General features: G+C 42.0%; 2 protein-coding genes and 1 non-coding gene across 9 annotated transcripts in view; all 3 read left to right on the top strand.

Annotated features, from left to right (window-relative positions):
- Positions 1-134, top strand: part of LOC116056319 (cyclic nucleotide-gated cation channel beta-1-like) — a 31,498-nt gene extending 31,364 nt beyond the window's left edge. Inside the window, exon 12 of one of the 2 annotated variants that reach the window (XM_035999164.1) lies at positions 55-134. In XM_035999164.1, the coding sequence (XP_035855057.1) occupies positions 55-116 (62 nt within the window). In that variant the 3' untranslated portion in view covers positions 117-134. The remainder of the gene's footprint in view (positions 1-54) is intronic. The other variant, XM_031308512.2, reaches the window with a different exon arrangement.
- A 4,137-nt stretch (positions 135-4,271) lies between these two features.
- trnav-uac lies at positions 4,272-4,344 on the top strand. The gene has a single exon. It is a non-coding gene; the product is annotated as a tRNA-Val (tRNA).
- A 183-nt stretch (positions 4,345-4,527) lies between these two features.
- cngb1a (cyclic nucleotide gated channel subunit beta 1a) overlaps positions 4,528-25,157 on the top strand; it is a 45,387-nt gene continuing 24,757 nt past the window's right edge. Inside the window, exons 1-15 of one of the 6 annotated variants that reach the window (XM_031308507.2) lie at positions 4,528-4,644; positions 4,740-4,797; positions 6,971-7,000; positions 8,320-8,380; positions 9,384-9,411; positions 13,306-13,361; positions 13,407-13,418; positions 16,871-16,968; positions 17,983-18,138; positions 18,566-18,607; positions 19,337-19,453; positions 22,642-22,656; positions 23,417-23,588; positions 24,046-24,123; positions 24,341-24,368. In XM_031308507.2, coding sequence (XP_031164367.1) covers positions 4,533-4,644; positions 4,740-4,797; positions 6,971-7,000; positions 8,320-8,380; positions 9,384-9,411; positions 13,306-13,361; positions 13,407-13,418; positions 16,871-16,968; positions 17,983-18,138; positions 18,566-18,607; positions 19,337-19,453; positions 22,642-22,656; positions 23,417-23,588; positions 24,046-24,123; positions 24,341-24,368 — 1,063 coding nt within the window. In that variant the 5' untranslated portion in view covers positions 4,528-4,532. Of the gene's footprint in view, positions 4,645-4,739; positions 4,798-6,970; positions 7,001-8,319; positions 8,381-9,383; positions 9,412-13,305; positions 13,419-16,870; positions 16,969-17,982; positions 18,139-18,565; positions 18,608-19,336; positions 19,454-22,641; positions 22,657-23,416; positions 23,589-24,045; positions 24,124-24,340; positions 24,369-25,157 lie in introns of all 6 variants that reach the window. The other 5 variants (XM_035999157.1, XM_035999155.1, XM_035999156.1 and 2 more) reach the window with 5 other exon arrangements.

Below are 25,157 nucleotides of genomic sequence, written 5' to 3'. Positions count from 1 at the left end.
TGGTGTGAGAGATTTCATATTGCTAACCTGAGAGTCTCCTGTTTCCTTAAACAGCAGAGGCTCCGGCACCAAAACCTGCTCCAGCCACAAAACCTTCTGCTGACACTGAGAAGTGAGTAAAATCTTTGGCAGTAGTTTGATGAACATCATGCACTGTAAAAACTATAATTCAGAGTGGGAGATATTAAAGTGTAACTACATATTTTTTAACCTGGACCCTATTTTCCCATGTTTCTGTGTTTAAGTGACTGTTAGGAACAACAATCTTTGAAATTGGTCCAGTATTAAGCAAGAAAAAAGCTGCAGTGCGATATAGGCTCCAATGTAACCACTCGGGTCATTTCCGTCCACTAAAAGTGCAGTTTTAGTGTAGTGACAGGCCCTACAGAGATAGACCTTTTTGTTAAAGAGTAAGATCCTTTTTGTTTTAAGCTTTAGTTCAAGTTTATTTGACACATGCATAGTCATACACTTACAACAAGCAATTCAATTCAATTCAATTTTATTTATTGTATCAAATCATAACAGGAGTTATCTCAGGACACTTTACAGACCACACTATATTTTACAAAGACCCAACAATTCCAGTAATTCCCCCAAGAGCAAGCATTTAGTGCGACAGTGACGAGGAAAAACTCCCTTTTAGGGAGAAACCTGGGACAGACCCAGGCTCTTGGTAGGTGGTGTCTGACGGTGCCGATTGGGGATGTGATGAACAGTGGCAATAATAGTCACAATAAAGATAATGGAACAGTGACTACAAATGGTAGTCGTCGTAGTTCATGTCATAGCAGGGCACTGCAGGGTGTTACAGGGTGTAGCATGGCACAGCAGGGCATAGCATGATGTAGCAGGACGCAGCAGGGTTCAGCAGGACGTAGCAGGACACTGCAAGGCACCGCAGAGCATAGCAGGGTGTAGCAGGGTGTAGCAGGGAGTGCAGCAGGACCACGGCGACAGCTGCAACCAAGATCTTGGTGCATCCTAATCCAAGGAAATATGCTGGGGGAAAAAAAAAACATAAGGACTCCATGGAGTAAACTCCCCAGAGCTAGGTTAGTAACAAGCATTGCTGTGACAAGGATGCACACAAATGGAAACAAATGGAAACAAATGGAAAGAGAGATGAGAGAGAAGTTCAGTGTGTCACAGGAAGGAAGGGACTTCCCCAGCAGTCTAGCATTATAACAGCATAACTAAGAGAGACAGGTTAAGGAGAGCCTGGTCGGGCTAGAACTCTCCCCAACCGGATCGGGCTGTACTGGCCTGCCTCCCTCTACTCTGATTATATTATTGATTATATGGTAGATGAATCTGACGACTTTGAAGAGAAGCAGGTGGGCCGGGCTATTGCAGTGAAATGAATTCCTGACTCCACTCCAACTGTGCTATCACATAACTAATAGCATAATAAGTTAAGTTATAGAATAAAGTTAAGATTAAAACATGAATAAATAAGAAGCTAAAGATGATAGATATACCACCCAGACTACCCCTACTCATAAATATAATAAGACCTTGTACTACTAAAGTTCTCATTAAAGTAGATCCAGGGCTTAAAGTGCAAGGTGCATTGTGCAGTTTGTCATGTTTTGATTCAGGAGCCTAACAGCTTGTGGATAAAAACTCCTCCTGAGTCTTTCTGTATTAGCCATGATGCTCCTGAATCGCTTGCCTGATTTCAGCAGCTGAAATAGGCAGCTGCCAGGGTGGGAGGTGTCTTTTAAAATCTTGACAGCCCTACTCCAACATCTCTTCATCTAGTGCGTAACTTTTTTATATTAACAAACGTCCATTAGATCCAAGCCGTTGCCAAATGAGTTGATACAAAGCTAATTTAGATTACCATCTCCACAAAACTATCTCTGTATTTCTCAGTATGGCTGTGTTCAGGAAATGGTGTCGTCCGGCGACTTTTGCACGCAGAAACTCGAGTGAATTTACTAATCAAAACTGGCCAGTTCAACCCCCACAAATATCTTATGATAATGATGAATGAATGATTTTAACTGTTATAAAACATGATAAGTGGTTGGCTTTCTTGATTCAGTGGAACTGGCAAACAAAGAAAAACTATTTTTTCACACAACTCCCCCGTCTGTGTGAGATATGGGGTTGCTTTGTTGTCTGGACCAACACAAACGGAGACTTTCGGAAACGAGTCTTATCGATTAGATAGGCTTACAGACCTTTCAATAACAGTTCCACCTCGTCCTTAGCCTAGAAATCTAGACCCACCCTAGCAGCAGCAAATGTAATTTGCAGCCAGGGTCGTCTAGCAACTCTCCATTGGCTTGCAAGCTGGAAAAACCAAACTCTAGTCAGGCCAATCACATCGTGTATAGAGTCGGTGGGCGGGGCTTAACATAATGACAGCAGAGTTGCGACGGTTCGGCGTGAATTCCCTGCTACTTGAAAACAAAGAAGATGGCTGCAGCTGCTGCTGCTGGCGAACAGCGGTCTTTGGAATTGGCTTTGGCCGCGACTCTGGAAGACTTGGAGTTCAGCTTTTCTTTGAGAAAAGAACAAAGAACGGCACTGAAGTCATTCTTAAAAAAGGAAGATGTGTTCGGAGTTTTGCCGATCGGATACCTTCTTCGTTGCTCAGATTGGTTGAAGCGCTATCCTATTGCGTGCAGAGGGAATTTGAAAGACAACCGTTTATCCCGCCCCTCGGATTGAGCCCAGCCAATGGGGAGTTCCCAGACCCAACATCTGGATGTGGGTCTGGCTTGTCAGGCTACCTCGTCCTCGCTCCAAGATAGTAAATCCCTGCTCTTACTTTTCACCATTGTTGTTCTTTCTCCAAAGTATCTTCTGTGTTTTCAACTTCTACATCCATGATTTATAACCGCAGAGTACCATCAGACAATCTGCTTCCTGGTTACACCGGCACACACATGCCCAGTGTGTGTCAACAGTCATGTGATGTGTCTTGTTAGACGTGTTAATATGGATGCAGATTAGTTCTGCTACTGGAGCTAAAACTCTTGTGTGGACGGAGATAATTTTGGTCTCAAAATGCCGCTTAGAAATGTAAACGTAACAGTGTATATGTCGCCTAACTCGTAGTGGAAGTGTTGGTAATCACACGCAACAAAGCTTAAAACTGGAGACACAGGAGCGAACTACAGCTGTCAAACTCAAGTGGTCATACTGGACATAGTCACCGTTGTTAAAACACTTCTCTTTTCTTTTTGTCCTCACAGGGATGCTGATGAAGCAGAGCAGCAGCCAAAGTAAGTGAAAACAACTCTATCAAACGTTACAGAAGCTTTAGAGCACCTAGCTTTAGCCTCGATCCTTTCTCTGGAGATTAAACTCCTAAATGTAAAAAGATATACCGTATCACATATACTGGATGTTATACAGCGGTGGAAGAAGTATTCAGTACTAATGCCACACTATAAAAAACAATACTCTGTTACAAGTACTTTGTAGAAGTCCTGCAGTGAAAATGTTACTTAAGTAAAAGTCTCATCAGGAAATTGTAGTTAAAGGTCCCATGGCATGAAAATGTAACTTTATGAGGTTTTTTTTTAACATTAATATGAGTTCCCCCAGCCTGCCTATGGTCCCCCAGTGGCTAGAAATGGTGATAGGTGTAAACCGAGCCCTGGGTATCCTGCTCTGCCTTTGAGAAAATGAAAGCTCAGATGGACCGATCTGGAATCTTCCCTTTATGACGTCATAAGGGGAAAGGTTACCTCCCCTTTCTCTGCTTTGCCCACCCAGAGAATTTGGCCCACCCATGAGAAAGAGAGAGAGACATCATGGCTTTCAAACGAGCAAAGTGGTAGTTGGTCAAGGCCACACCCCCCCCCCTCCACCTTGCCCCCCCTCTCTCCTCCTCAACAGCATTTAAAGCTACAGACACAGAAATGGTACATCCTAAGGAAAGCTCATTGTGGGACTGGCTCTAGTGGCTGTAATTCTGGACCAAGGCTGAATTTAGGGAAAGAGACTTCAGATACAGTATTAGAGGACCACTAAGGCCTATATAAAAGAGACTTTAGATACAGTATTAGGGGACCACTAAGGCCTATATAAAAGAGACTTTAGATACAGTATTAGAGGACCACTAAGGCCTATATAAAAGAGACTTCAGATACAGTATTAGAGGACCACTAAGGCCTATATAAAAGAGACTTTAGATACAGTATTAGGGGACCACTAAGGCCTATATAAAAGAGACTTCAGATACAGAATTAGAGGACCACTAAGGTCTATATAAAAGAGACATTTTATATTAAGACTTTTCATACCACAGAGGTTCTATAGTGTAGTGGTTATCACATCTGCTTTACATGCAGAAGATCCTGGGTTCAATCCCCAGTGGAACCAGACTTTAGTCTTACAAACTGAAATCTGTCACGTTGTTGCTTAAATGGAGTACAGTGAATAACAGTAGATATTGTCTCAAAGTAGCAGAAATTTAGAAGTTACATGTGGATGTTTTTAGTCAATCATGTATAAGCCAAATCCGTGAGTCATAGTTGAACATATGTGTGTGTGTTTGTGTGCCTGACAGGATGATAGACTGGCTTAAACACGGTCTGGAGAACATGGTTCCTCAGCCAGAGAGTCATGTTCGCTCAAAGACAGAAGTCAACAAGAAGACTGAAGCTCCTCCTTCAACTAAAGGTCAGCCTCAGATCATCCTTATTCAACTCATAGTGATGTTGTGGTGTGAGAGATTTCATATTGCTAACCTGAGAGTCTCCTGTTTCCTTAAACAGCAGAGGCTCCGGCACCAAAACCTGCTCCAGCCACAAAACCTTCTGCTGACACTGAGAAGTGAGTAAAATTTTTGGCAGTAGTTTGATGAACATCATGCACTGTAAAAACTATAATTCAGAGTGGGAGATATTAAAGTGTAACTACATATTTTTTAACCTGGACCCTATTTTCCCATGTTTCTGTGTCTAAGTGACTGTTAGGAATAACAATCTTTGAAATTGGTCCAGTATTAAAGTGCTCATATTATGCTTTTTGGCTTTTTCCATTTCTTTTATTGTGTTATATTTTTTGTGCCTGTTATAGGTTTATAAAGTGAAAAAGCCCAAAGTCCACCCCAAAGGGACTTACCATCTCCAACAGAAAACACTGTTCACAAACTGCTCCAAACAGCTCTATTGTAGTCCAGCCTTTACTTCAGAGACAAACGTGGTCACTTTGGAACACATGTTATAATGCTCGCCTAGCTGCTAGCATGGTACGACCTCATACTCTGCTTCTGACTGGCTAGTAGTCCTTACCTAGGTACTGTCAGGGCACGCCCTCATACTCTGCTTCTGACTGGCTAGTAGTCCTTACCTAGGTACTATCAGGGCACGCTCTCATTCTCTGCTTCTGACTGGCTAGTAGTCTTTACCTAGCTACTGAGCATGTGCGACTCCCAACAAAGATGTTACAGCAGTGAGAGGTCTCACTCTGTAGCTAAAACAGAGAGCTCAACACACAGGGTGAAAAGAGGAGCTGCAGCAATGTGCAGTACAACAAAAATATGGTGTTTTTTGAAAATTAAACCACATAAACCTATTCTGATATAACCTCTAAATACAATTATGAACCTGAAAATGAGCATAATATGAGCACTTTGAGCAAAAAAAAAGCTGCAGTGTGATATAGGCTGCAATGTAACCACTCGGGTCATTTCCTTCCACTAAAAGTGCAGTTTTTGCCGCTGACAGGCTCTGATTATTATTTGACAACATTATGGAAAGGATCCCTACAGAGACAGACCTTTTTGTTAAAGAGTAAGATCAGGGGCGATTCTAGGATCAGACCTTTATGGGGGCTCAGCCCCTAATGAGAATGTGACACGGATATGGTGCCCCTTCCGCTAAATCAGTAATTTCAGATAATCTCTGAGCTACTGAACAACAACGTCAGCTAACGTTTTTGGACACTATGATGGAACTAAACCTGAGACTTTATAAGTCTCAGTAATAACGACCAATTTGACACAATGTTCTAACATTCAGCAATTTTAGTTGCTTACGTTTCAATTTGGGTTCTAATCTGTGCCATGAAATTACCAACTTCTTCTCTGTCCCTGGGGACTACCAACTTTAAACTTTATAACCGCAATCCTGCTCTCCCTCTGACAGACTAGATAGAGCGAGACTCAGCAACACAGGATATTAAACCTATTTCAAGCCCTTTGAACCTGTAATTGTTTGTCCTATGTCACTAACAGACAAGTTTGCAAACTCTCACTTGAAGCAGCAAAATTGATTTAAAAAAATATATGTTTTTTTTTTTATTATCATAATTTTTAGAGGGGCTGAGATGAAATTTATGGGGGCTTGAGCCCCCATAAAAAGGGTCTAAAATCGCCCATGAGTAAGATCCTTTTTGTTTTAAGCTTTAGTGCGTAACTTTTTTATATAAATGAACATCCGCTACATCCAAGCCGTTGCCAACTGAGTTGATACAAAGCTAATTTAGACTTCCAGCTCCACAAAACTATCTCTGTATTTCTCAGTATGGCTGTGTTCAGGAAATGTTGTTGTCCGGCGACTTTTGCACGCAGAAACTCGAGTGAAGATGGCGTAATTTACTAATCAAAACTGGCCAGTTCAACCCCCACAAATATCTTATGATAATGATGAATGAATGATTTTAACTGTTATAAAACATGATAAGTGGTTGGCTTTCTCGATTCAATGGAACCGGCAAACAAAGAAAAACTTTTTTTTCACACAACTCCCCCGTCTGTGTGAGATATGGGGTTGCTTTGTTGTCTGGACCAACACAAACGGAGACTTTCGGAAACGAGTCTTATCGGTTAGATAGGCTTACAGACCTTTCAATAACAGTTCCACCTCGTCCTTAGCCTAGAAATCTAGACCCACCCTTTGTGTCCTCTGTGTATGTGTGTTTTAGACATCCTGCTGCACACTAAATTTCCTTTTCTAAGGATACATAAAGTGGAACTTGAACTCTTTTCTTTTTGTCCTCACAGGGATGCTAATGAAGCAGAGCAGCAGCCAAAGTAAGTGAAAACACGTCTATCCATCGTTACAGAAGCTTTAGAGCACCTAGCTTTAGCCCCGATCCTTTCTCTGCAGATTAAACTCCTAAATGTAAAAACATATACCGTATCACATAAACTGTATAACATATCAACAACATCAGATTTTATAAACTACATATGTTCTGTGTGCAGAAATCTTAATGTGTAAAGTAACTAGTAACTAAAGCTGTAACAGATGAATGTAGCGGAGTAAAAAGTACAATATTTCTCTCTGAAATGTAGCGGAGTAGAAGTAGAAAGTGGCATGAAAAGAAAAGACTCAAGGAAAGTACAAGTAGAAGTGTGCCGAGATGTAAAACAAACAGATTATAGTTATTGTTCATCCCGTCTGTAGGAGCCACATACTGTATGTTGTTTATATCATTTCACATATCATATTATTTATTGATTATTAGATTGTGCACTTATATTGTAGGTTGTGGGCGTGTTCATGGCGGTTTGAGCGGAAGTGATAACATTATATTTGTTTGCTTCACCTGTTCACCTGGGGTTTTTTGGGCTTTGACAGAGATGGGGTGAGCCTTTGGAGCAAACACTTTCCCAGCCGCCACACTAACACACTCACAAATTAACTTTACATTTGGTAACTGCAGTACTAGTTGTATTTTACATGTGGAGGAATAAATCATTGCAATACAATCTTGAGCACGTCACAGTATGTTTATGCATCTCTCAGTGTTTGCGGCAGGACTTTGTTGGACTGGCTACAGCTGCAACACCATCTATCAAGCTGCTGAACTCCAGCACTAAATCTTAGCACAATGCTATAAATATACCAGCACTTTTTGCACTTTGCACTTTAGTTATTATAGTGACTTTGTAAGATGTTGTATTGTCTGTACAGTCATATGTGTCCTTCCTTTATGTCCTAAGATGCTCCTTTGATCTTATGATCTTATGTTTATGTTTTAATGTTGATTTTATGTCGATTTTAGAATGTTTTTTCTGTGACATGTTTGTGTTGTGAAGCAACTGATTGTACTTTTATTTCTCAAAAAAATGATTTGCGCTGGTCAGGGGGTACTTGGATTAAAAACACAATTCAAAGGGGTAACATTATTGAAAAAGTTTAAGAACCATATTCTATACCTAAAATGTGTACTTTAGTAGAGTAAACTTAGTTACATTCCACCCCTGGTGATATATTAGCTTAGACAGTGTGATGCCTGATGTACTATACAAAATACTTGTGTGTTTGAGGATCTAAGTTCAGGACAAATGTTTTGGGACACAGAAAGTGTTTGATGTGATCTAATCCCTCGGTGTTGTGTTGACAGTATTATGGGCTGGATGGTCAGTGAGATCGGCCGCATGTTGCCCCAGCCTGCACAGAAACAGGTGAGTCGCTGCAGTAACGGTTCAATTCAATTTTATATATTGTGTCAAATCACACAACAGGTGTTCTCTCAGGAGACTTTACAAATAGAGTCGGTCTAGACCACACTCTATCATTTACAGAGACACAACAGTTTCCCACGAGCAAGCATTTGGTGCGTCAGAGGCGAGGAAATACTTCCTTTTTAACAGGCAGAAACTTTGGACAGAGCCAGTCTCTGGGTGGGCGGTCATCTGCCGCTGCCAGTTGGGTTGGGACATAGAGACACTGATACAGATATACAGCAATACAGAAACACAGATATACAGATACAGATATACAGACATACGGAGACACAGATATAGAGATATATAGAGACACAGATATAGAGATATATAGAGATACAGATATAGAGATATAGAGATATATAGAGACACAGATATAGAGATATATAGAGATATAGAGATATATAGAGACACGGATATAGAGATATATAGAGATACAGATATAGAGATATATAGAGACACAGATATAGAGATATATAGAGATATAGAGATATATAGAGATATAGAGATATAGAGATATATAGAGACACAGATATAGAGATATATAGAGACACAGATATAGAGATATAGAGATATATAGAGACACAGATATACAGATCAGGGTTTCCCGCAGAAAATGTGTTAGTTAAGGTGGTAGAGTTGCCATCTCATAACTCGGTAGGGTAACTCGCCATTACCTTGTTTCCTACAGACTGTGTTGATGCGACTTTTACATTACAGCCACTCAAACAGGACAGAGTAACACGGCGGATATTTTTTTTATTTTTTTTTATTTTTTAAAGACTTAGTTAAGGCGGCAGGCGCGTATTGTTAAGGCGGCCGCCTTAACCGCAAAGTGCTGCAGGAAACCCTGCAGATACAGAGACACAGATATACAGATATCTCTCATACGTATAAATCAAAATAAGAAAAGCTGACCATCGCTGAACATGTCTTTATTATATTTGTTCTCCTCATGCAGGAGCCCGGCAGTGACGAGGTGCAGAACAGTAAGTACAACCTTTCCACAGCTCACACTAACACATGAACTTTAGACTCTGCGGAGCTGGGAATCAACATCCCGTCGCTCTGACATCTGGGTACTTTAGGGACTAAGGGGGCTTTCACACCTACCTCGTCTGGTCCGGACTTTTGGAAAATTTTTAGTTTGATCCGAACCAAAATTACGAGGTGAAACCAAAGAGACGAAATTTGTCTGACAAGAGGTAGTCTCGGTCCGGATCAAACTGAACCATGGTCCGGTTCAAGTGTGAATGCATTATTTGGATGGTTCAGACTTTCGGACCAAATACAGGAAGCTCTGGCAAGGTATCTTCATGTTATAAGAGAAGCGTCGCTCCTTTAAAGAACAGCTGAGAACATAGACTGTTAATATTAATGGACAAAGCATCCGGCTCGGCGAAGTGCTGCAAATGCGGAAGTTCCTTAAACCTGCTTTCTATCTGAATTCCTGCAGGGGGAGACTCCTTAAACCTGCTTTCTATCTGAATTCCAGCAGGGGGCAACACGTGCGGTTGCAAAAGGAGGTCGGTTTCTGTAGAAGTCTATGAGAAAGTGACCCATCTCTCACTTGAGTTATTACCTCAGTAAACATTTTCATATTGAGTTTATGGTCTCAATCGCTAGTTTTAAGTCTTCTGCAACACAGAATGATGTTCATTTTTTGAATTATGGTCTCGTTGATTTTAAAATTGGCGATACAGCAGAGGGTGTTAGGTTTTAGGGCGTGGCTATGATGTGATTGCCAGTGAAAGTGTGTAACTTAACATAGAGTGTAAGGGCTCCTCCCTCACTCCTCCCTCTGGTCTAAAATCGTCACATCTGCAACCAGGATGGCTGCGCCTGTAACGGCAAACTCGACGACTCATAACAGATCTCCACAAACCAATGGGTGACGTCACACATGCGCTGTCCATTAATGTTATACAGTCTATGGCAGAGAATAAAGCAGCAGTTTACTTTTTAAGAGGTAGTAAATGTACAGTATAGGTTTCAGTTTGTCTCTGAATAAATGCTGCAGCTCCTCAAACCCCAAGTAAAGTTCCCGTGTCTCGCTTCTCAACAACACAACGAAACAAAAAAAGCCGCGGTATCACAGTGAGAGAGCAGCAGTCAGCTGAAAAAACTCTGACACAGAGAGAGGATACGAGAGGACGGGGAAGCTCGTCTACAGACCAATCAGTTACAACTGTCGGGAGACACGGCTCACGTATGTGATGTTTGTCACGTAAAGATCTTTGACGTAGTTTTGTCACATAGAGATCTTTGACGTAGTTTTGTCACGTAGAGATCTTTGACGTAGTTTTGTCACGTAGAGATCTTTGACGTAGTTTTGTCACGTAGAGATCTTCAGTGCGCTTGCATAACTGCAGTGTGAAACCAAAACTTACCAGATCAAATGTAGACAATGTAACAAAAACATGACCCTTGGTCCGGACTTTCAGGTGGTAAAGCCCCGTAATTCTACTTAGATTGGTAACTGACTTTTGTTAATATAATGATAATGTTTCCAGATTTTTTCCGTTTTTGGATCTTAGAAATGTAGCTTTTTAGTTTTACTCTCCACGTGCATTGATGAGGTGATTGCTTGATTGATTGGTTGGTTGGCTGATGGGTTTTGATTGGCAGGGTTGGTGTCAGTGATGAGGCGGACTCTAACCGGGCTGCTCTTCTCCTTTCGTTTCAGGGGGGGAAAAGGGCGGCAAGAGCCCCTTAAAATAAAAGGAGAAGGATGAGCAGGACAGAGTCGCTCACACTGACACTGACAGCAGCAGACAGACAGACAGACAGACAGACAGACAGACAGACAAAGTTTGCTCCACAAAACAGCAGTGCTTTCAGTTTGTTTAATTAATAACCTTATTTTACCAAACATTTTTGAAAAAACAACAAAATAACATAGAATGAAATCAGATTTGTTTTCTATAAGATGTTTGTTTTGCACATATTGAAACATGTGTAGATCAGGAAGATGGTTATTTGAGATTACATACATTAGTTTCCCCCAGTAGGCTCTCTTTTGCATTTGCATATACAGAGCATATACATTTTGTGACATCTAAATCTATTTATATCTGTTTGTCACAGATTAAATTATGACAGTACGTCTTTATTGGACAGCCCTGTTTAATAATCCCTGCTTCAGTTTAGTAACTACAGGACAGACTGAACGTACTGTAACTTAATTTAAGCAGTGATCATTCTGCCGTTGGTACTACTTGAAACTGGAAGCCCACATAAACTATTAGTGACCACAAGGACAACTTTTGTTTGGTTTTAAAGGCTTTTGCTGATGATATAAAGGCAGCTAACTGACCGCAGACGTCGCAACCTCGCTGTATGTTCATGAAAATAAAGAAATTGGAATAAAATAAGAGCTTTGTTGAGTGTTTCTGTTGGTAAACCTGAACGTGTAGGGAAAAGAAATCAATCAACCAACCAACCAATGAGTCTATCAAACTACTTAACTGTCCAAACATGTTAAGTGTACAGAGGCGTAATGCATTCACTTGAAAAGCATTTTTTTTTTATTTAGCTTACTGTCCGCTTGACCACATGTAAAGGCAGAGACACACCAAGCCGATAATCGGCTGTCGGACAGTCTGGCGAGGTCGGTGACTCGAGTCTGTTCGGTGTGTTCCGTGCCGTCGTCCGTCGTAGGAGCTGTCGACCTTCATTTTGGCTGACCTGACTTGCTGGGTCAGACGGCAGGCAGTCAGACTCCATGACCAATCTGATTGGTGGAGTGCTAATCCGGAAATGACGAGCAGGATGAGCGTAACTAAGCCTCTCTTTGTTGATCTAAAATGAAGAAAAATTCAGCAACTGCACGGCCTGTTTCTCGCTTAAAATGTTTTCAGAAACACGTTTCAGTGAACTATCTTCGTAAAATACGAGATCGTATTCTGAACGAGTTGCCCATTATGCCCGGTTGACAAATCTGGGAGCAGCCATCAGCTGCTGGTTTTCATTTTTTGGACGACAATACAGATTAGCGCCGCCTGCTGTTATGGAGACGTATTACACACTCAAGTCGGCGTCACTTTGGTGTTTTATGAGACACTTTTTGGACCTTGGGGAGCCGACTGATCAGTCCGACTGCCTTTTCTGCCAACGGTCGGCTGTCGGGTTGGTGTGTCAGGGGCTTAACAGAAGAGAGCAAATTAAATTTGCATTGGCAGTGACAGCAAGCTGTCTCACTCATCTTACAACCATGAAGCATGCCATATCGGCTCAAATGATCCTGCAATGTACAACAGATCAGAACGGGCTTTCCACCTGAACATCCGCAAAGTCCTGAGGTGCCTGTGCAAAGTCGACAAGCTGATAATAATGCCATCTGTAGAATCTCCCAATGTCTCAAACCCAAACCAAAATAAAACCGGATTAAACCAAACAGGTGGGACATATACAGTGTACTTCCAATGACATCAAACACTCAAGTAGGCTAGCCTGAAGAAAGCTTCACACCTGTTTCTGAATTTCTGTTTTTCGGAATTAACGAGATAGTAAACTCGTAAAAACAGGGCTTTTTTTCAAGTGAATGCGTTGCGCTTCTGTAAAAGTGTATTCTGTATTTGTGTTATATAAACATCAACCGTGTTTGCTGATTGCATCATATTTTCCGCTGTGTGTTTGTATGAATGATGTGACCAATTTTCATTTATCTTTTAAGATTCAAATCAGATTAATTCATGATTTGTTTGACATTATAAGATGTATGAGCCCTGCCAGTGGAGAATCAATACCCATTTATTCCAGAATATCATGAATTTATAACCTCCAGAGGTTGATGTGTACACACACACACACACACACACACACACACATACCATACATACAGATAATCCTCAGCACTTCTTTTTCCGCCGTGTGCCGTTTAGTCAGCATCGTCCAGATGAAGACGGACCTGGTGCTGGAGGACGTCGGACATGACGAGGACAACGACGTGAAGCAGAAGGAGGTGAGAGAGGAGTCACAGGACGAAGAGAATCTGGTGAGTTTGACTCGGCTGATTCTGTCCTAACCTGGAGGACATTTGGATCCCTTTCAGAATTAGAATAAAGAATAAAAACATTGTTTAGCTCCAGTAGAAGAACTAATCGCTGTTTAAACTAACACACCCAAACCTCATATCTGGTAGTTGCCATGGTGACATTAGTAGCTTAAAGTCTCAGAGAACGAGACGTCATAACCGATAAGACCCAATCAGGAGGAGAAACGTTGGCGTCAGTGTTGGTGTTGCCAAAGGTCTCCTTTTGCGACTGTTGAGACTGAAACACAACCCCGCAGATTCAGAACCAAAACGGGTCAGAAGTGTTTCCAAATGTCTCCGGTTTAGGGGCTCGGAAACACCAGAGCAGGGGGAATGAGAGGGGGAAACACCAGAGCAGGGGGAATGAGAGGGGGAAACACCAGAGCAGGGGGAATGAGAGGGGGAAACATCAGAGCAGGGGAAACGCTGTAGTGGAAGTTTTTCTTGTTAGCAGCAGGAGTGCGTATCAAAAACACCAGATGAAACAAATAAGGACGATTTGAGGATTAAACCAAAGTTTGGTCTTTGAGTATTTATTTACATTTGCAAATGCAGGAAGCACACGGTTCACAAAAGGCACGCAGCTCTGGTGTGAAAGGTCTCTTCAACAAATAACAAAAAGCACACAGTATATATGCATCTCCAGTGAGATAAAAAAGAGCATGCCCCTCTTTCTAAACATGACTCACACATTTCTTACAATCAAACATAGTCAGACATTCAGGAGCCACCTCACTTCTTCCCCTCTGTACCACTTTCTACCCCAAAGTTTAGACATCCCGTTTATCTAAACTATTTGAGAAGTCTCAACTATTCAGGGAGAAATAACAGATAGTTTAGAGTGACCTTGTAGCTCCTATCTGTTCAGCGTACACATTACGTTCCCAGACTTGGTGGCTCTTACTTTCAACATGTGAGGATAAGAAAAACTCACTTTTAGCATTGTGAGACAAAGTAAAACAGAAATAAGACAAGAAGATAAAGAATCATGCTTAAATATAATTTTTGCCACTACAACGCCAGAGCAGGGGGAATGAGAGGGGGAAACATCAGAGCAGGGGGAATGAGAGGGGGGATCAATTAAAGCAGGGGGAATGAGAGGGGGGAACGCAAGAGCAGGGGGAATGAGAGGGGGAAACACCAGAGCAGGGGGAATGAGAGGGGGAAACGCCGGAGCAGGGGGAATGAGAGGGGGAAATGCCGGAGCAGGGGGAATGAGAGGGGGAAACACCAGAGCAGGGGGAATGAGAGGGGGAAACACCAGAGCAGGGGGAATGAGAGGGGGAAACGCCAGAGCAGGGGGAATGAGAGGGGCAACGTAGCAGAAGATATTCCTTTTAAACCAAAACGTAGCGATGTAAATGTAACCTTACAGAAAGACAAATAGAACGCTCACAAAATAATTGTTTTCTTGTGCCCGTAAAGTTATTGTTTCATGACATCCTGTGATTTTATCACAAAAACAAACAATTCTGGAGAGTAAGGGTTAATGCCCAATGAGGCGTTCATTTTAAGGAATTGGACAACGAGGAGGACGAGGAGGCCAGAACAGTCTGAAGTGCAGTGAAGGACGGTAGCCTCCACTGGAGTCCATTAATTACCAAATAACTAGACTGTTTTTTTAAACAGTTTTCAGTGGTAATCCAGAAAGAAATATCTGCTGCTTTATGCGGACAGTTTTTCTGTTTTGTGTTGAGATGTGTTAACAAAAAAAAAATTTTTCGGGTTATTGAGAGGTCGGAATGACATGGCCCCGTACAGAATGGGGTGACCAATTTGGTCTCCCTTTCTACACATCCCTGCCTCTGCTAAATTATTTTTATCCCTGATGGGGACGAAGTGTATCCCACCCTCAAAGTGATCAATGCTACTTCACCAATAGACCATATATTATGTACTTAAAATAGAAGTATTTTAAAGTAAGGTAAGCGCTGTAACGTGAACACATAGTTCCATAGAACAATCAAATCAGAGCAGCAGTTGCTGGTTGTATTTAGCCGCTACAGACCTCCGGGACACCGGCTACCAGCGGCAGTTGTTTAGCCACCAATAGGTGACTGTGAGCCGGCTACAGGCACCGCCAGATGACGGTGCTTTCAGGGGCCGTGGTAGTGGAGTTTAGCCAGAAAAAGTGAGCATCATGCGGCGATGACAGTTAAGTTTAGGCACAAAATTACTTTAAATTAAGGAAAAGATCGGATTTGGATTAAAACACTACCGAGGAAGGAACAAGCCTTTCCTGGGTGAAAGTATTTTGTTTTCGCCACAAAGTGAACTCTGCTCTCCGGCTTGAAAGCACTGTGTTTTATGTTGACACCACGCATGCACAGTCGAGTGGCACTACATCCATGGTATTTGAAGGGGGATTTCATTCTTGCATGTTATGTTGTGCTTGATCAAAAAATAAAATCACAAATCGCACCCTGTGTGACAGTATGTTTAACACAAAGACAAGCTAGCTATTAGCCATGCCATTGTCCCCCAAACAATATTAAGACTTTACCAAACAAATGATCAGCCATGTGTACTATTGAAGTAGCGACCAGAGATGTGAGATGATGGCTGTGAAACAAAGTCAATTCAGAGGAGACGCTTTTAGAGTAGGGATGTATAACTCAACTTTACTAAGGGCCACACTGGAAAAGTGTGACAAGCCAGACATGTAGAGTTTATTGACATGAAAAAGTCAGATATCTTTGCTGTATTATTGCATGTCTCATATAGTCTTCTCACTTACGATCGACATAAAGCCTTATCCATCATAGAATTTGGCAAATCATTTAAAACAATGATTACATTATTTTACAGCCTGAATATGAAAACGTTCTGGTTCTGGGGGAATTTCAATACTGCCGACGTTGTCTTTGCTGTAATCAAATCAGTATATATTTATGTTTAACATTCCATTTCATTTTATCAATGGGAAACATACATGTGTACAGACAAGGCTAGCAGCAGCAGTGCCGCGTCAGACACGTTTCTGGTGTGTAAAGACAGAAAATCCATGCAGCCGCCACGCAGCTGACACGCAACAGAAACGCCACGCTCACGGCACGCAGGCAGTGTGTAGCCGGCCAAACTTACTTCTTGCAGCTTGTGTGTTAGCGCCATCCTGTGCTGTTCAGGGGACTGGGCAATGAAGGACTAAACTCAGTGTTGGAAATAACAGATTTGGAAATATTTGTAACTACAACAGGATGGCCCTGCAGAAAAATATTGGGAACCACTGCTTTAGAGGGACCAGGGTAAGTCCCATTGTAGGTACCATGACACTTTGAAGGGTAGCAAGGTTGTACCAGAGTAGGTACTATGGTACTTTAGAGGGTACCAGGATAAGTACCATAGTAGGTACCATGGCTATTTTTCCATGTGAAGAAAACTAGAGTGAGATCTCTGTCTGTGGTTGGTTTTAGACAGAAGAGGCAAAGACCCGGAAGGAACAAAGCACTCCACTGACTGACAGCATCAAGAAGGAAGCTGGAGAAGTGGTTCAAGCTCACGTGGAGGAAAGGTTAGTGATTACTCTTTCTGCCTAATTTACTCTGTTTTCCTTTTGTTGTTTTTCTTTTTGTTCCACAAGTACATTTAAGCCCAGTTCAGACCAAAGATTTGACATGAGACAAAACTGTTTTAGAACGTTGAAGGAAATGTTTCAGCGGTCTGAACCGGCCCGTGTCAGCTCGACTCAAACCAGCTGATGGTGTCACTGCTGGTCGAGTCTCCAGAGGCTGGTTTAAGAATGTAAGAGACGTCTCCTGTTTCAACAGCCAATAGAGAAGTCAGCTGGCCGAGTCTCCAGAGGCTGGTTTAAGAATGTAAGAGACGTCTCCTGTTTCTACAGCCAATAGAGAAGTCAGCTGGTGGAGTCTCCAGAGGCTGGTTTTAGAACGTAAGAGACGTCTCCTGTTTCATCAGCCAATAGAGAAGTCAGCTGGTGAAGTCAGCTACAAACTGTAGAAATAAAATTATCCATGATCCATTTTATTTCTATGGTGCAAACTGTCAGCTGGTTGAAATGGCAGAGTTTAAGATGGAAGGTCAAAGAGCGCCCGCGAGCACGGTATGTGGTGGAGCGAGCTAAAGAGTGAAAGAAGAGGGAGTGGTGTCAGAACAAAACAGTTAATCAAAGAAAAAAAACATTTTCACAGATTCATCGCTAGAAATGCAACTGTAGCAAGTTTCACAAATGTTATCGACATTCATATTTTAAGATGTTACAAATCATATTTCCAGCTACAAAAAAGCCTTAAAAGTCGGAAATTGGAACGGAGTACAGAGTCGTTATGCAGATGATACACTGTCAAATGTTGAAGACCGACACGTTGCAACTAGCTGCAAGTTTCAACTAGTTTTGTCGCGAATATTTGGTTTGAACTGGGCTAAAGGACAAAAATGTCTGCCCAACACTTTGTTCATAAAATGTGCAGCACTTATGGACACTTGCAGACCAGTTTTTTGTCCTTTTGTTCAGACTTATTATTAGACTTTACTGAAAAGTGTAATTTCCTTGAATTGTGGCGAGTAGCTCTCCCCTGTTGGACAGACTGCAGCAGGATCATCTGGAGGCAGCCCGCAACGCAGAGGAGATGGCCAGGAAGGCAGCAGAGGAGGCAGCGCGACAGCTGGAGGTGGAGCATTTGGCTAAGATTGTCACAGAAACGCTGCCAGAGTCCATCGAGCAGTAAGTCACATAAATAAACACAACACACGTAGAAATGTAGACACATACTGTACAGTCAAAAGAGTAGAATAGTCTTTATTGTCATTGTACAACACAATTGGAGGCAGTCCTATCAGTGCAAAAGTGAATGAATACATATAAATGAGCCTCTAAAAGTCAGTATAAAAGTGCATAAAAAGAGACAGAGGATTTAAAAAAAAAAAGAAAGAAAGTAAAGACACAAAAACAGAGACAGAAACGTCCATGTGAACAAGTTGAAGGATCTCATAATATTGCCTGAAATCTTTTCTCTTTGAATAAAATCTGAGATGGAATCGGTTTTTAAGACACATGATACTTGCAGTCCAAATACACTTGAAGTACACATGGAGACAAAGACATCCAAAACACTGACCTGAGACTCTCTCCTGCTGTTTGTTCACAACAGACTGTCCAACATCCAGGAGGAGGAAAACGAGGACGAAGCAGAGTAAGTCTATCTTCATGAAACACAAACCACCAATCTGCTGCTATCTCACATGTACTGCTATGTTGAGTTAACTGCACATAGCTACTGCTACTGCTGCTTCTCGGTCGCCAAAAAAAGTCATGGGCAGATCAGACACATCACTCGCAGCTGCTTGGTTATGGTACTTGTCCACTGGCAAGCGTCATTTCCACGCTTCCCATTCATTGTCTCTGTAAGCAGCCAGGTAATGCATTCTGGTAGCATTGCAGCGACTTTCGAGAGACGGGGCCTATAATATTTTAAATTTAGTTTGGAATGAAGGTCTGGAACTAATTTAGACCTCCAAAAAGTTCAAATGAGCCCCTAGATTCCACCTGGCGCATTTTGTGTTCAGCAATTGCGGCCACACAAGACAGTGCTTGTTATTCCACCAGCCATGACAGCGCATCCCAAAAGAGTCGCTCCTCTACGCTTCGCTACAAATATGCGCCAGGTCTTTTTTTGACGGAGTCGCACCTGGTGGAATTTCAGGGTAACACTGAATGTACTTTATTATGAACTTTCTGCACCATCTGCTGCAAAGTGTAGGGTTGAACCTCCATACCCTATCTTGTTTTACAAAAGCTCTAACCTCAAGCTCTGCTGCTCTTGGCTTGAATCGGATGCTGCCCCCTTTAGCAATGAATTCCTTTCTGAACTGCCTGACAGGGTCTCTCCAATTTGTTTTGTCACTTGCTGCTCAACGTTTAGGTTGCAGAACCTGCAGGAGGAGATTGAAGACAGCACAGACAATAGGAGTCCTGAGGAAAATAAAGGAACAGAGGAAAATAACAAAGCCCCTGTTGAGGAAAAGAAAGAACTCAATCAGTAAGCTCGGCTATACAGTAGTTAGATTAAGGTTTGCCCCTGCAATAAGACGGAGGAACGCTCCCATACCTCTTTGATTTGGAACCCGATTTATCTGTAGACCATCACCAATACATCTATTTCATATAAATATATTATGTCACCCTCTTGTGGAGTTCTGTAAGAAACTCTAAGATGTCATTATATTTTGGTATGGGTTGCGTACTTCCAGTGTACTGTATAAGCTTGCACTAAGAGCTTGTTCTTTGGTACGATCAGATGTAGGTAGCTTTTTTACTTCTTATGGCTGTTTAGAGTGAGCTGAAGTCCTGCCCCGTTCCAGGCTAGTATCTGTTATTAATAGGGCTGGGTTAAAATAATCTATTCTCCAATTTAAATCAATTGTTTGTGTGATCTGATATCGATTGATAAAATTATGAAATTGGTCTTTTAATATATGCCTTGCAAATGATTGTAGATGTTAGTCCCGTTTAGTAAAAAGTACTTTAAACAAACTTTTTTGGGCTCAGTTTTATTTTCTGGGCATTTTAGGCTTCTATTTGTATAAGACAGCCAAAGACATGATGGGGGAGAGAGAGAGGGGGAATGACAGGCAGCAAAGGGCCGCAGGTCGGAGTCAAACTCGCAGCCGCTGCGTTGAGGAGTACACCTCTATACATGGACGCGCGCTCCACAAGGTGAACTACCTAGGCACCCTTGGGCTCAGTTCTTAATGTAAACATTAACCTAGTGCATTATAAAAACAATTTGACAGTGTGTCTTCCTTGTACCATTTGATGCAGAAGTTCTCTGAGAATCTTTTATATCCAAACTGAATTGGTATTGTAACTGAAATTTCCCTAACCTAATTGATAGTGAATTGGAAATGTAATTGATTCGGGACCTTGTGAATTGGAATCAAAAGATTCAGGGAATTTTGGGCGATTCCCAGCCCTAGTTCTTAATAAAAGGTGTCAAAACGGGATTCACCATTTCTTGGCTGCACCTAGAGATTCTGTCCATGAAAATCACAAAGAGAATTGGGATGATTTACTACTTTGGCAAAGTACTAGATGTACAGTGGACAGAGGGCCCTGCACGCCATACTCCCGCAGTACCTCCCCAAGTCATAGACTTTCTCCAGTTCCACAAAACAAATGTAGGTCGGATGAGTAAACTCTCATGACTCCCTCACTATCATTGAAAGAGCTGGTCCATTGTTTTACAACTAGTAGGGAATTGGTTAGAAGGTTGTCTGTGTCGGAGGCCAAGGAGGAAGACTGTTGATCTCTTCAACGGGTCCTGGGACTGGGATCTGTGCACTGCAGAGATGAAGAGCCATCAAAAACATATTAGAAGCAGCTGAAAAGGCTTCCCATTTAAAAGGGGTGACAAGCGGCGAAGTAAGCTACCATGACACAAGGCGGGGCATGATCACCTCCGGCTGGGTTGCCCGGGCGAGGGTGTCTGATAATAAGCCCTGAAACACCTGAGGACCCTAGGTCTATCACTGATGATGTGTCCAGGTTGCACCAAAGGCGTGTCATGTGACTAGCTCCCTAGAATAAACTTTCCTGACAGAGGCAGTGCAGACCTTCAAGTTGCCTTTAAGGACTTACCAAACCAATTTGGTTTGTATGGTGTACCAGCACACAGGCACTGTCCCTGACCTCTATGTCATATTGAACAGGTATATCAACCAAGGCAGACCAACAATTTGTGGAGTCTATAGTATTTCAGGGTGAATCTCATCGACCCTAGGCCCCTTGCCACTGCTGACCTTTTTGGCTATCTCATTGATGTTTGTCAAAAAGGTGGCTAAGCCTTCCTCCAAGTTTTGTAACTCCTCATCCTTTCAGGGTGTGGAAATTAAGCTAAGCCTGAAGGTTAAGTTTTTAATTTACTGTACTGGTCGATCTGTGTTCCAACACTCACCTGTGGTTATGATCTCTGGGTAGTGACAGAAGGAATGAAATCAAGGAGTGTATTGAAAGGACCTTGTTAAAGTGGTTCGTGCATGATCAGGATGCTTACATGATCTCCCTGTGGAGGTATATCAGTCATGTCCAACTAGCAGGGGACCCAAGGGCAGATCCTAAACACACTGGAGGGATTACATAACCAATTTGACCAGGGAATGAAGCTGTAGCAGGGATGGATGTGGCCAAGGAGAAGGATGCCCGGGCTACCTTGTTTACCCTATTGCCACTGCAACCCAGAACCGGTAAGTGGCAGAAATGGATAGAAGGACTTCTTACATTTGTATCCAAGGAAGGTTAAAAAAGGAAAGTCAACTGGACTTGGTTAAAGCTGCTCGTTTAGCTACACATTTTGTCTCTCATCTGAAAGACTTTTTCAGTTGTGACTGAACGGTAGGGAAACACAGCAATTTAAAGGTGCTGTAGGTAGTCCTAGCCCCTCTCCCACAAAGGAGAATTAATGTGTGTGTATGAGCAGTGATTGACATGCAGTTAGACACCAAACCCCCCCCAGGCCCTGATTGGTGCATCTGAACAGGGAGCGGTGGATTTTTGCAAATCGCACTACAGGCTGTAGGTGGGGCCAGAGGAGCCGGAATTTTTTAATTACCTGCTTCATGTAGTTCTACTCGAATATAGGGTCAGTTTCAGCAAATATGACAGAAAGTTAGTTTTATAAGGCTTACCTACTGCACCTTTAACCTCTGTGGGGCGTTGTCAAGATGGATACCACTTTGTTTGTTAGATCCTCTTACAACAACACCTTCCTTGGATAACTATGACCCAAATGACTGAGAACCTTTACAGGCACTTCTTCCATTGGATTAAAAACAGAAGCTAACACTTAAGATAAATGGGTTTAGCCCATTGGCTCACATATCATCCTCTGGTACCACAAAACAGCTGAGTGGCCGTTATTCAACATGGGTCTCAAACACCTATCAAAGCTAATGTAAGGTGTGTTTGTTATATTCTAACTAAGTTATTGTTGTTATATCTTTGTTGAAATGACAAGATGTTCAAATTGTACTGGCCAGTTGAGTTTTCCATTTATCTTATCTTAGCTTTCTTTGCTCTAGGTTAGCTAGGAAGTAGGGCGGGACTTTGGTTCTAAATAGTTTCTTTATGCCCAGTGTGCCCTATGCTGCATGTTTGCCTCTTTCCACGGTGTCTCCTTCTGGTTAAATTTGTTTTGTGTTGCTTTTTGTCAACTTTTCTTCTATGAATCAGGGCAGACCTCAAAAGGTAGGTTGGAAATTTTACAGTCAGTATAAGAGCTTAAATGGACTGCAATTATATGACACTTATCTAGTCTTAGCAACCATTTAAAGTGCACCAACGTTCACACACACACACACACACACACACATTCATATGTACAAGGCACAACCTGCTCATCTGATAAACATTCACACATCAACAATCAACAAACATCTTTGGGCAAATCCTGTTCCATGGCCACTTTTGAACTTTTATTGCCAACATTTTTTTCAGTTGGTTGTTCCTACAATACCTACATATGGTGATCAGTATGCCCAGTGGGAACTGTGCCATAAAATGTTGTGTAGAGTCATAGACATTCATAGTTGGATGGGTGGTGTACGACGTGGGTAAAGTTCTTACTTTTCTTTGTTGATATCAGTCCCTCAGAATCTTTCTTGAGCCACCATTTAGCATTTAGGGGTTGTAAAAAAGGCATTCTCAGAAATGGAGGTAATCAGAAACTGAAGGAGCCGACAAGGCAAATGGGTTAACCTAAAAATATGTACTGAACGTCACAGATTCACGGCAAACTAAGTTTCGTATATTTGTATATTTTGCACATCCTGCGGCAAATCTGCATTCTTCACATCCGTCGTAATTTTTGTTCAGTTTGTATGCATTTGCAGTTCTCCACCTCCACCTGAACCCCAAGGACACCAGTGGAAGGATCAGTTTTACAGCTTTTTCAGGAAGTGTATATTGCCTGTCTTGTCATTAATGACCACTCGCCCTTCTTCCCCAGGAGTCTGGTGGACGTCTGTCCGAATGAAGGCAGTACCACCAGCACTGTCTCATCAACAGATGCGGAGCCACCAACGGACAGTAGAGACCTGGAGAGTCCGGTCCCCCAAACGATCACCCAACAACCACAGTCACAAGCTCCAATAGCCACCACCACCACAGGTTCACATCAGGTGAAAAATCCAGCAGCGTAACATTTACACCATGAGCTTCCATTGAGCCTTAGCTGGAGGGTGGTCTTTATTTTCTGACATATGACATATCGTCCTTAATATCGTTGTTGATAGTTACAGGCATTGACATTGACACCACAACAGTTTTGCTAAGCCCTGGTAGCGGAGTGGAGCAGATTGGTTAGGTTTTGGCACCATAACTACTTAGTTAAAAGTCGAAATTGCTGCTTGAACAAAGGACCTATGGGAGGACAGTCTCCTTAAAGCTAACATTACGCTACAAATATTCCTAGTGAGATCATGTTGAAATATCTATCACTTGGCAAAAGTCTTCAAGTTAGCCATAGAAATGTTGAATTGCTGGTATTTGTTACATGTTATTAAAAAAGAGGGCAGTTAGTTCACCACTGTGCTTCTTTACTCAACACATTCATCAAAGTATTTTTATGTTGTGCAGGTTGTGCATGTTCAGCAGGAGCCGCCACCCCAACAGACAACAGGCATGAAGCAGCAACTGCATGTAGAAAGTGAAGAGGTGAGTGAATTATAAATTATAGGAAGAAGCAATGAGAACTGAGCAAACGTCTTCCACTTATAAAGACCATTTGATTAAAGAATGAAGTGTGATGCTTAATAATATGTTTGTTTAAGGTCTGGCATATAAATGTAAATGTAGTTATATTTTATTCTTTATGATTACAAGGTGTGCAGAACATTTTATTTTTTAACTCGCTTTCTTTTTTATCTCTCAGGCCAATGCAGAAGAAGGTGGATGTGGAGGTGAGAGCAGAAAACTTTTAACATGTGTACAAACTGTACTTGTACATTCACAAGAGCAACAGTGGCGCCAAATAGCGAGCCACCAGGCAGCGAGAACCCGACCCAGACCAGACGCAGTTAATCTGGATTGTTGGAAGACCATTTCAAGGAGAAAGCCTGACATTGCGCCGGATGCCTTTATCTTCAAACCATGAGCGCCATCTTGTGGGCTCAGCTATTAAAGAAAATGGCTTAATTTGGCCATCACTAGTTGAATGATAACAGAAAAGATTAAACTACTTAGCTAGATCTTCACTTTCTGGATCTTCTTCTCATCTTTTAGAACTGAGGCTTCATTTACATCGCTAGGTTTTGGTTTTTAAGCGTTTGAGTTTTTAGCCAAAACTGATCTCCATGCACCAAGTGTTTTTATCTCCAGTAGAAGAACTAATCTCTGTTTAAACTAACACATCCAAACCTCATATATCATCAACATTCTGGTAAACTGGGCAGGGGGAGAGGGGGAAACATAGCAAATGTTCGTTTTTAAACCAAAATGTAGTAATGTAAATGTAGCTCGAGTTTTTATTTTTCAGTTTCACAGTTCCCTTCTGGTCTTTGACTCTGACTTTTTCTCCGTCCAGTTCCCAGCGTTTGTTCTCCAATAAAGACCTTTCTGCTTCGAATCCCGCACGCTGCTGAGTGTCTGGAGAGCTGCAGGAATCTAATGCATGACCATAACCTTAACCCTCCCTCCAAGCTGTCCATGCCGACCCCGCTGTCCAAGCTGTCCATGCCGTCCCTGCCGAC

This window comes from Sander lucioperca, chromosome 3 (genome assembly GCF_008315115.2).
Source record: "Sander lucioperca isolate FBNREF2018 chromosome 3, SLUC_FBN_1.2, whole genome shotgun sequence".
Taxonomy (NCBI): domain Eukaryota; kingdom Metazoa; phylum Chordata; class Actinopteri; order Perciformes; family Percidae; genus Sander; species Sander lucioperca.
The sequence above is the reverse complement of the archived record's forward strand: the minus strand, read 5'-3'. Positions and strand labels throughout refer to the sequence as shown.